The sequence below is a fragment of the Phlebotomus papatasi genome, unplaced genomic scaffold (genome assembly GCF_024763615.1).
Source record: "Phlebotomus papatasi isolate M1 unplaced genomic scaffold, Ppap_2.1 HiC_scaffold_201, whole genome shotgun sequence".
NCBI lineage: Eukaryota > Metazoa > Arthropoda > Insecta > Diptera > Psychodidae > Phlebotomus > Phlebotomus papatasi.
In genome coordinates, this window is record NW_026604439.1 from 1 (window position 1) to 12,756 (window position 12,756).

General features: G+C 38.7%; 1 protein-coding gene across 1 annotated transcript; it reads left to right on the forward strand.

Moving 5' to 3' along the window:
* Window positions 1-2,913: 2,913 nt before the first annotated feature.
* Window positions 2,914-12,276, forward strand: LOC129808922 (uncharacterized; the record flags this gene model as incomplete). Its single annotated transcript, XM_055858828.1, has 2 exons — window positions 2,914-3,240; window positions 7,817-12,276. Coding segments are annotated over 2 exons (4,787 nt in total), but the record flags the coding sequence as incomplete, so codon positions are not given.
* Between the last annotated feature and the right edge of the window lie 480 nt (window positions 12,277-12,756).

A 12,756-nucleotide genomic window follows, 5' to 3' on the forward strand; every position in this document is an offset into this window, starting at 1 on the left:
ACTCAGTGCTGTGAATTTGCAAAGCAGTTGGCAATTTGGCGTGTTTTCTCAATAATATTATAGTGTAACATTAGGAGGAAAAGCTCCTCCAGTAGAGAAATGTGTTGTGATTTAGAAAGAGACAGTACCGACAAAAATTTAGCAAAAATTAGGCAGTGTTTTGGTTAATAAATACCCGGACAATTTTTATGGAAAATTAAATTACGTTATTCAGGTGTTTGCTCCTGTATCAGGAGTATTGTGTGATAAAAATCTTGTGTCTAAAAGTCCTATTTAGTGAAAATTTGAAAAGATTTTTGTGTGTTGTTGCCATCCTGCTGGAATATTTTCGTCATGTCGGGCGGCTCATTCGTCAATAGTCGAATGAGAAAAATATTCGCAAATGTGAGTAGTGAAATAGGAAAAAATTGACCAAAATTCCATAAAAAGTAGCAAAAAACAATAAAATATGTGAAGAATTATTGTGAAAATGGTGTCTAAGGTGATAGTATAGTACAAAATTGTGGAGTGCATTTGACTTTTTCATTGAGAGTGCGTACGTCGATTTCGCACATATGCGGTAGAGAAGGATGGCAAGTGCACCGTTTTTGGCGCGTAATTTTTTCGTATGGAAAAGGACCGTCCCTTGGAGTCGCTTTTATTACTTCATGTTAGAGTAAATTTTAAGCCCGTAAAATAACTAATGTATTACTAACTCAATTTTGAGTAATGCTCTGACTAAAATTCGACGCGAATTCGACGAATTTTTAAGATTCCAATTAGGAGTATTTTTTTGACCATTTCTTGTAGGGCAAAACCCAGTCATTTTTGAGTCAGAGTAATTGTTTGCCCATTGGGTCGAAATTTTTTAACATGTAAAAACCTTTAAACTAATATATGAATTTCGTAACAGATTTTTATTTATTTTTTTTTTAAATGAGAATGGATACTTTTTTATAGAAGTACTTCATAAAAATTAGTACAATTATTCTTTGTAATGGTAGAACAGTGTTAATTGTAGTAAATTCTCAATGATTATTGTATCAATCAAAGATGAAAAGGAATCAGTCAAAATTTTCTTAGTCACGAAACATGAAAGTCAAGAAGAAGAATAAATTCAACCAATAATAAAAAAAATATAGAAGGAAAATCTCCAATTACACTTTTTTTTGCTTGCGATGCTTTTCCTAGAAATTATTTCATAATTTTGCATTTTCTTTATTGCACGTGTGCGAAAGAATCATATTTGAATTTCCCGTGGGAATGGAATTTCTTTTTTCCTAGAAAAAGTTACGATCGTGAAAAATTTAGCAGTGTCTTCAACGCTTAGTCTATGCAACGGAAAGTGTCCAATTTCATTCTCCACAAAATGATGCTTTTCCAAGAAATTGTTTCACAATTTTACATTTTCCATTAGACTTTTATTGCACGTGTGCAAAGGATCATATTTCAAGTGGGAATGGAATTCACTTTTTCCAAGAAAAAGTCGCGATCGCGAAAAATTCAGCAGTGCCTTCGCGATAAACTTAGTCCGTGCAGGGAAAAGTGTCCAATTTCATTCTCCGCAAAATGATGCTTTTCCAGGAACTTATTTCAAAATTTTTCATTTTCTATGAGACTTTTTATTGCACGTGTACAAAGGATCATATTTCACGTAGGAATGGCATTTTTTCCAAGAAAAAGTTGCAATCGCAAAATGCATTTTCTCACAACGTCTTCACGACAGGTTCAAAACATGTCCATGCAAAGGGAAAAGACTCAAATTTCATTTTTCGCATCTGATGCTTTTCCAGGAAATTTTTTCACAATTTTGCATTTTTCTTAGAAAAAAATCTAAAATAATTCTGCAGGTGTTGAGATATGATACCTATACTAATACATTAAAAATTGCATGCGATGTTTTTCTGTGTGACAATTTTTCTATTTAGCGAAAATTTTCTGTAGCCTATTTAAGCAATTAGCGCAATTGAAAGTCAATCAAAGTTCATCGGACACTCTCCGCGATAACATCTCAATTATTTATTCTCGTGCGAAGTACAAAAGAAAGTCAGAAGTGTAAAAATGAATTCTAACGGATCTAATAAGATTTCGTGTGTTACTAAAATTCTTTTGAATGAATCAGGAGATTTGATTAATTCTGGTGTCAATGCATTGATCCATGTGATACTGCGCAACAAATCCCTGACAGAATTGATCGAACTTTTGAGTGATATGAATAATAAAGACTTATATGAAGACATTGTGGAAAAAATGAAAGACATGGTGAAAAAAGGTGAAAAACTAACATCGTTGGAAAAAAAGCAATTAACCAAGTGCATCAAATATTTTTCTAATGATGCTTTAACTGATAAAGTGTGTAGTATTTTATATGATGAAGAGGACAGTGACAATGATGAGCCTCCCACTAAAAAACGCAAAATTGCAAGAGCTTCTGTACAAGTTGGATCGGGAAATGGTGATTATGTTGAAGACAAGGAAAAGGATTATGATACAAATGAGAAAAATGCTATTTTGAAAAACTAAAGACATTAACAATTCTCTTAGTTAGTGGTGACGTTCAAAACGAATTAATTAGTGAAAACTCTACATACACGGACATTGATGATCAAACTAAAATCACTGATAGTGAAATAAATATCAGCAATGAAGATGAAATAACAAGTGAATACGGTAATAAAGCTATTGATAAAACTGAAATTCAAAAAAATAAAGACAATGTTAGTGAGAATTTAAATATAGATACTCAATCTCAGAATAATAATCGAGATGACAAAAAGAACTTCGTAGAAATCTTATCAAAAGTAAAAGACTTTAATAATTTTTTCAAATTAAGTCAGTTGGACATAAATTTTAAAATTAAAAACCAGTCGGGTAAAAATGAATTAGAATGGTGGAATGGTGCTTTTGATGAAGTTTTGGATATTATTCGTAAAGAATCTACACCAAATGATAAAGTTATTCTTCAAGTCTACCTCGTCGACAGTCCCTCTACTAAACCCCTTTTCATTGGGATGCGTCCTATAAATACACTGACAAAGGATGCAATATTTGAAAATCTGGAGAAAGTTCATCAGAGTACCAGTGTCTTTCACACAAAAGATGTACTTGGGGTTCACGCTTATCTATTTCATCCTCAAGAGGGAAGAGGACATCATAATGTTCCAGGAAGAATGACGGGAGATGATTTGCGTCAGTATAAGCAGAAATCCATAATTGACGTGGATATCGATGGAAACTGCCTTCCAATTGCGCTGATTTTTGGTATGACCCTTTTATTGAATAATAAAAACGAATCTAAAAGAATTATCAAAAACTTCAAATCTGCTCAAAACACATTGATTAATGAGGCTAAAAAATTCGTTTCAAATCTGGGCGTGAATGTTACAGATGATGGCAAATATAATTTAGACTTAGTCCACAAATTTGAAAAGAAGCATTCAAATGAAATTAGAGTAATGATTTATGATAATTTGAATGATTATCAAAGTCGAATGTATTCTTCGAAAAAAACTGAAACAAATAAGAATAAAACCATTAATTTATTTTATAATAAAAATGAAAATCATTTTTTATGTATTAAAAGTGTAAAAGGATTTTTCAGATATAACCACCAATGTGAATTTTGTGAAGTATTGTATAATAATAATCATACATGTACAATTATTTGTAAATTTTGTAATAATCATCCTTCATGTAAGTCAACAAAATTAATGAGATCTTGTTCGTCTTGTAATAGACAATTTAGAGGAGATTCTTGCTTTCAAAATCATATTGATAGGGGTATTTGCCAAAAAATTAAAATTTGTACAAATTGCTCTCATATTTTTGAAACAAAGGACACTCACGAATGCTACACACAGAAGTGCGAAATTTGTTTCAAAAATGTAACAATTCCTCATTACTGTTTTATTCAGCAATATAAAGTTAAGCCTCCCCAAAAATTTGGTCTCATTTTTTATGATTTTGAATCTGAATTTGTTGATGCGGGGAATGGATTTTCAAATCATAAAGCTAATCTTTGTGTAGCAAAAGAAGTTTGTCATCTCTGCTACAAATCTGCAGATTTTTCCACAGATTGCGATAATTGTCCTCAAGGTTATCAAATTTTTCAAAATTCGGATGAAAAATCATGCGTTTCACAATTTCTTGATTTCGTTTTACGTTTCCGTCCCTATCCCATCGCAGTAATTGCACATAACGCAAAAAGTTATGATGCACAGTTTCTCTTGAATGAACTCTGCAAAAGGGACGAAAAACTTTCCCCGATCATAACGGGATGCAAAATTTTAACAATAAAAATACGCGATATTACATTTTTGGACTCACTCAGTTTTATTCCTTTTGCCTTATCTAAGTTTTCCTCGAGTTTCGGTTTGTCATCTTGTGAAAAGGGTGAATACCCTTACAAATTTAATACAGAGGCAAACAAAAACTACGTAGGAAAATATCCGCCTATTGAAGCCTATGCCATCGATTCAATGTCCGGTGAAAAGTATCAAAAGTTCTTAGAATGGTATGATTCCCATAAGAATGCCGTGTTTAACAATCGTGAGGAATTAATTCGGTATTGTACCCAGGATGTTAAAATCTTAACACTTGGTTGCATCAACTTCATGTCGTTATTCCTCGAAACCACAGGTATAAATCCTTTTTTGCAAGCAGTTACTATTGCTGATGCTGTAATGAAGATGTATAGAAAGAATTACCTGGAATCAGGTACTCTAGCTATCACCCCTAAAAATAATTACAGCTCAACATTTATTAATTTGCAAAGTAAAATTGGATTAAAATGGCTTGTGTTTTTGAAAATAACGACAAAACAGGATATAAAATATGAAGTTAGGCTGAAAAACTCACGACTTGTTGCGGATGGTTTTGATGAGGCCACAAATACTGTTTACAGTTTTGAGGGCTGTTATTACCACAGACACACGTGCATTTTTAATAGGGATTACGTCTGCTCTAAAGATCCTCAAGATACCATTCAAAATCGCTAGGAAAAAACATTGAACCGATGGCGTAGAATTGAAAGCCTTGGGTACAATTTAGTTACTGTATGGGAATGTGATTTTCGAAAGATTTTAAAGAACGACCCCGAGCTCGCACATATGATTGAGAATCATCCTGATGTCTTAGACGGAGGATTTGATCCTCGTAGCGCGGTGTACGGTGGTCGTACTGAAGTATTTAGATTACATTACAAGTGTCGTCCAGGTGATCGGATTTATTATTATGATTTTACGTCATTATATCCCTGGGCGAACAAGTATTCTAAATATTTTGTCGGTCACCCTACGATTTTAAAGTCTTTCAATAATCCGGAGGAAATATTAATGTATGACGGCATCGCAAAAATCGAAATTTTGCCACCGCGAGAATTGTATATTCCGTGTTTGCCATACAAATGCAATAGCCGATTACTATTTCCTCTCTGCAGAACTTGTGCAGAAATGACAAATACGGATCGTTGCACGCATTCTGACAGTGAAAGAACTCTCACCGGTACGTGGTCCCTCGAAGAAATTCGACTAGCCGTGCAACACGGTTACAAAATTGTCAAATCCTTTGAGTTATGGTCTTATAAAACCTCTTCTTATAATCGTGAGACTGGCGAGAAGGGTTTGTTTGCCGGCTATGTTGATAATTTCTTGAAACTCAAACAGGAAGCTAGCGGATGGCCAAAAGAAGTTGAATCCGATATCGCAAAGGAAAATTACATCCGTGAATATTTGGAAAAAGAGGGAATACGCCTTGATAAAGATAATATATCTGTTAATAAATGTATGCGATCTTTATCAAAAATTGTCCTCAATAGTCTTTGGGGACGGTTTATTATGCGAGAAGATCATTCTAAAACCACAGTGTACAATACCAATGAAGAATTAAATAATTTAATTTCTTCAGAAGATATCGAGATTACAGATTTTTACGTAGCTGGACCTCGTCAGATTTTTATTTCGTGGAAATATTCTTCTGATGCTGATCCTCCATCATCAAAATATGTCAATCTCGGTGTTGGTATCTGCACAACGACAAATGTTCGCATAAAGTTGTATTCCGTTCTTTCCAAATTAGGACGTAATCTCTTCTATTGCGATACTGATTCAGTTATCTATTTGGTATCTGCCGGAGGAAAAAACCCTCTTGAATGCGGGAAATTTTTGGGGAACTCACGGACGAAATCGTAGATTACGGTGAGGGTTCCTTCATTGAAGAATACGTAAGCTGTGGTCCAAAGGCTTACGGTTTAAAAATTTATTCCCCATCAACCAATTCATATTCGTACAAAGTTATTTTTAAAGGAATTACTATGAATCGCCACGTCGAAAAAAAAATTAATTTTGAAAGCCTCAAGTCGATAGTGTTTGGCGAAGAAGAAGAAATTAATGTACAATAATCGGATAAGATATTTAGGAAAAAACATTTTGAAATAGCATCAGGGCCATATCAGAAAAAAGCGCAATTTACTTTTAACAAGCGACGATGTGTGAATAAATCAGATTCATTACCGTTTGGTTATTAATTTTTTGATTTTAACTGCTCGAACTCCAAGAGAGAGCAGTTTTCACAATCGACTTTTTTTTTCAACTTTGCAAAATTCTACCTGCTAAACGGTAAGAGATATTGACTTCCGGTCTTCAGTGACCCCCCACAATGTCAATACGTTCTATCGAACTAACTTACCCAAATTACCCCCCACCACTTCATGCGCTCCCTATTCCCCAAAAATAGGCAAAAAAAATTGTTTTTCTAATTTTAAAAATAATTGGCCCTGACGATTTCCTTCATTTTTGGATATGTTATGGAGGTAGTCCAGCTGAACATTTCGTCCTTAGACACCTATCAACGGAAAAATCGCCATCTTGAATTGTTGCTGAACAACATATGAACAGCATACGAAAACACTACGCGCGTCCAGCCGGGTTATATTTTTGTAAAGAATTTTTGTAAAATCTTCAACTCTCTCTCTCTTCGCTCAGCAGCTCTCATGAAAGTCAACCACATTGAATATTGTCTCGCGAAATATCTAAAAATATCTTTATTATCGTTCTTAAAAACTGTTGGATTTCATATTAAAGAGTTTGTTAAAAGTTTGCTGGTGGTACTCATTCACAATTTCCTGCGCAAGTTCCTGTGGATTGGCAACACGGAGGATTCTCGAAAACTTGCCCTCCGAGCCCCATGCTCTAACCACACTTATTCTCACCACAGGTATATTTATCAGTCTCAGGGGTCCAATATCACAGATCTTACTCACAATAGATTGCATCCCATCACAGGTATATTTATCAGTCTCAGGGGTCCAATATCACAGATCTTACTCACAATAGATTGCATCCCATCACAGGTATTTCATCCCCACATTAAAACTGGTCCTTCGAGCCGGATGCTCTAACCACACTTATTCTCACCACAGGTATATTTATCAGTCTCAGGGGTCCAATATCACAGATCTTACTCACAATAGATTGCATCCCATCACAGGTATATTTATCAGTCTCAGGGGTCCAATATCACAGATCTTACTCACAATAGATTGCATCCCATCACAGGTATTTCATCCCCACATTAAAACTGGTCCTTCGGCACCTTCGAAGAGGACGCTTTTCGGAGGCAGAATCAGAGTCCTGTGGACGTAAAGCTACATTGAGGAAAGTTCCAGGCATTCACACAAAGGTCATTCAGTGCTTGTGGACACATCCAGGGCCTGAACACATCACACAGTACGCCTCAGGGACCCACAGTGTAGAAGATTCTCATTCTCAGCAACACTTCTGACCATCCTGGTCAGTGTGCACATAACCTCAATCTCAGCACGTTTTGTCAACCTGGTCAGCGTGCCACAATCTCAGATACAGTTTTGTCCAGCCTGGTCAGAGTACACAGTCCACCAGCATGTCTACCATAACTCAAGAAAGAGATTTTATTCTCACGAAGATAAATGAGCTTGAGCAGCAAGTCGCCACAACACCGTTTGCTTCGTATTCTGCAGAACGTCTTCCGGAAGTCGAAAGCAACTTGGTATTTGTTGAAAAGTCAAAGGATCGATTTCTTGCACTTCACCATGAAATCAGCAAGCGACTCAAGGTGCAGGATAAAATAGATTCTGAGGCTGAAGTGCTGAATACGTTTCTTTCCTTGTGCCATACAATCGAAATGACACGTAATGAAGTGGTGTTCAGGCTCCGAGAAAAACCAACCCAGCAGACCACACATTCACCCGTGGATCAACAAATGATGACTTTCCTTGTTAAATCCATTATGGATCAGCAGAAGAGTGTCATGAGTGAGTTATTGGGAACACACAAATCAGGAATTGAAGCTGTGGCGAATTCAATCAACACACGCTCGTCAAGGTCGAATCTTAAGCTTCCTCAAATTGATCTCCCTGTTTTCACTGGAAATATTTCTGACTGGCAAGAGTTCCACGACTTGTTCAGCAGTACAATTCACACAAAAGATGAGCTCACTATTGCTGAGAAGTTTCAATACTTGAAATCATCTCTGTCTGGCGAACCAGCTCGTCTATTGAAAAATCTTGCAGTCACAGACGCCAACTACAATGAGGCATGGGATACTCTAGTGAAACGCTACAACAAACCGAGGAACATCGTCTTTGATCACATCAAGACTTTCTTTGCACAATCCAAGAAAGTCGTCACAAATCCCAAGGAACTTCGCCAGGCTTTCAATACTTTCGAACAAGTGATCAAAGCAATGGATGCTCTGAATACTACCACTCGTGACCCATGGTTAATCCACACAGCTATGGAAGCACTGGATCCCGAGACCAAGAGCCTTTGGTCACGAACTCCCTTGGCTAACAATATTCCCACATGGACAGAATTTATGGAGTTCCTTGAGAGTAGATGCGATTCCTGTGAGTCATGCTACGATGGGAAGTCTGAAAGCAAGCCTACAAAGAATTTCTCTGCCCCCAAGGTCAACCCAACTCAGAAGTTCTCTAAGCCCTCTTCATCAGGGAAGTCATCTACACAATCAACACCTTCTACTCTCGTAACAACAGTTGAAGAGGGAAAGAAGTGTCTCATTTGTTCTGCTGAATATCATCACATATCTCAGTGTACTCTTTTTCTCAATTCACCACCAAATCGTCGAATTGAGCTCACAAAGGAGAATAAATTGTGTTTGAATTGTCTGCAACCATCCCATGGAGTTCGAGATTGTCGCTCTAGCTGGTGCAGGAAGTGCAATTTAAAGCACAATACTCTTCTTCACGAGGCATATCAGTCCACAGACAAATCACATCTCAATTCTCAAGAAGTTCCAGTACCAAAAGCAGGATCCAGTACTCAACCTCAGTCAAATGCACTCATCAATCACGTGGCCCTACCCATACAAGTGAATCGTCATACAATTTTGCCATCTGTGCAGGTCTTGGTCACAGGACAAGATGGCCTCAAGTATAAGTGCCGCGCTCTTTTGGATTCCTGCTCACAAACAAATTCAGTCTCTCGCAATTTCGCAAACAAATTGGCTCTACCGTTGAAGGACTCTCATGTTGGTGCTATCAAGGGTATTGGGTCAATTTGCACAAACACACCTCAGTCAATCACAGCGGAAATTGAAGACAAAAACAACATTATTTCCATGGTGTTGGAGTTCCTTGTGCTTGAGCACATCACTGATGATCAGCCAGCTGTTGAAGTCAAAATTCAGTATCAAATCCCATCGCACGTGACTTTGGCAGATCCAGATTTTGGCAAGCCCGGTCCAATTGACATGCTGTTGGGGGCCGACGTCTTCATGAGTGTTTTGCGAAGCCGAAAAGTAGCAGGATCTCCTACGCTTCAAGAAACAGCCTTTGGCTACATAGTCGCTGGTTGTTTTGAATCACATTCAGAGTCAATATCTTCAATTTCTCGCTTGATCACATGCCTTTGTGCCACGGAAGACACTTCTCTTAACACACAAATGGAGAAGTTCTGGACTTTGGAAGAAGTTAAGGCACAAAAACCACTCAGCGTCGAAGAGCAAAAATGTGAAGCCCATTTTGCCCTTTGCACCAGTCGCAATTCAGAAGGAAGATACGTCGTAAGACTGCCAACTCGAGAGGATCTTCAGAATCTGGGGGATTCACGTTACCTAGCAGAGAAGAGATTCCGTTGTATTGAACGCCGTTTGCAGCGAGACGAGAATCTCTATATACAATACAGGGATTTCATGCGTCAATACGAATCACTGGGACACATGAGGAAGTTGCCAGAGGGATACACTTCACCAAAACCGGCAGTGTATCTGTGTCATCATCCTGTCATCAAAGAATCTACAAGTACCCCAGTCAGAGTCGTCTTTGATGCCTCTGCTAAAACGACCTCTGGAAAATCACTGAACTCAGTACTCCTAGTGGGTGCAAAAACTCAAGATGACCTGTTCGAGATCTTGCTAAGATTTCGGCAGCACAATGTGATCCTCAAGGCAGACATACAAAAAATGTACCGTCAGATTATCATCCATGAAGAGGATCAGAACATGCAGCGAATACTATGGAGGGAAACTCCACAGCAACCTCTTCAGACATATCTGCTTTCAACAGTAACCTACGGTACTGCAAGTGCCCCGTTCCTAGCTACAAGGTGCCTCCAGCAATTGGTAACTGATGAAGGTCAGCATTTTCCGTGTGCAGCACCTGTAGTGGAGAGAGACTTCTATGTCGATGACCTCCTGACGGGAACCTCAGATGTGGAGTCCGCGCTATTACTCAGGCAAGAGCTCATCTCCATGCTACAGCGTGGAGGATTCTCTTTGAAGAAGTGGTCATCCAACTCATCAGAAATCATGTCACAAATTCCACAAGAAGACCATGAAAAGAGCTCTTCACTCAGCATGGGCGAGGAAAGTGTCAAGACGTTAGGTCTTAACTGGACTCCAAACTCTGACTGCTTCAGATTCACCACTACAGAATTCCATAGTTCTATCACCAAGCGCACCATTCTGTCGGACATGGCGAAAATGTTCGATCCCCTGGGTCTTCTGGCTCCTGTCACAATCTCAGCTAAGATCCTTATGCAGTCGCTATGGGAGATCCAGACGGATTGGGATTCAACTCTTGATGCTGAAGTGTGTGAAAAGTGGTTAGATTATCAAAGCAGTGTTATCAACTCAGTGAACAATATCAAAGTACCAAGAAAATTTACTAGTTTCGAAAATCCAAAATCAGTGCAGTTGTTCGCCTTCAGCGACGCTTCAGAAAGAGCATATGCAGCCTGTGTTTATGTTCGTAGCATAGATAATGAAAACAATGTGAGTTCGCGATTGTTGTGTGCTAAAACCAAAGTTGCGCCTCTTAAGCAAGTATCTTTGCCCCGACTTGAGCTCTGTGGTGCTGTTTTGCTCAAAAGGCTAGTGGAAAAAGTGATCAGTGCTCTGTCAACTCCAATCAGTGAGATCCACGCGTTCACCGACTCAATGATTGTCTTGTGTTGGATCAATGCAGAATCTCGAAGGTGGCAAACATTTGTCGCTAACAGGGTGTCTGAGATTCAGAACACCATTCCCGCAACCAATTGGCATCATGTGACGTCCAAGGAAAATCCCGCAGACCTTGCATCACGTGGAGTGTCAGCCGTAGATCTCACACAAGATTCACTCTGGTGGAACGGTCCATCATGGATCACAAGTTCAGAACTCAATTTCGAGGCCACAGAAATTGAATTGCCAGATGATGCTTATCTCGAAATGCGTCATAACGTCTCCCTTGTGACTACTCAAAATGATTTCTCCGAACTGATTGGGCGTGTTTCGTCTCTTCCCAAGCTTGTGCGAATTGTCGCATATTGTCGCAGATTTATTCTCAACACATACCGCACGTACAAGAAGCAGAAAACGATGTCTGGCTGTCTTTCTCCAGGAGAATTAAGTCAGGCTCGTATTACAATTGTTCGTCATGTCCAAAAGGAATCGTTCCCCGAGGATTATCAGAATCTCAGCAAGAACAACGTCGTGTCCAGACAGTCCAAACTTCGAAATCTGAATCCGTTTTTGGATGAAACTGGTCTCATACGAGTTGGCGGCAGAATTCGACATGCGGATGTTCGTTATGATTACAAACACCCTGCTATTCTACCACCTCATCATCACATCACTCGTCTTCTTGCCTTGGAGTCACATCACAGTACTCTTCATGGAGGAGCTCAAATGACATTGTCTCACATGCGCCAGAACTATTGGTCACTGAGGGGAATCGACGTGACCAAAAGAACCGTTCGAGAATGCGTTCCATGTTTTCGTGTGAAACCGCAAACAGCAGAACAGCTCAAATTGAAGGATGTTTGAACTCACGTCCCATCATGCCAATGTCCACGGATCCATCAGACATCGAAGCTCTCACTCCCGGACATTTTTTAATCGGACGTCCTCTCAATGCCATCCCAGAAGAACAGTTGACAGGAATCCCAGAAAATCGACTCAAAACATGGAAGCTCGTTCAACAAAGACTACAATTCTTTTGGAAAAGGTGGGCTACAGAGTATTTACACACTCTGCAACAACGCAAAAAGTGGACCACACTTTTCCCGTCTCTGCAGCCAGGTGCCCTTGTCATCATCAAAGAAGATCACTTGTCGCCAATGAAATGGAGTCTAGGACGAATCGTCAAGTGTTACCCAGGAGCAGATGGTAACGTCAGAGTTGCTTCCGTCAAAACCTCATCAGGAGAATACACAAGGGCAATCGTCAAGCTTTGCCCACTTTCCATACCAGAATCATCTTAAAAAATATCCATTTTTTACCTGGTCAGGATGTTGCTGAACAACA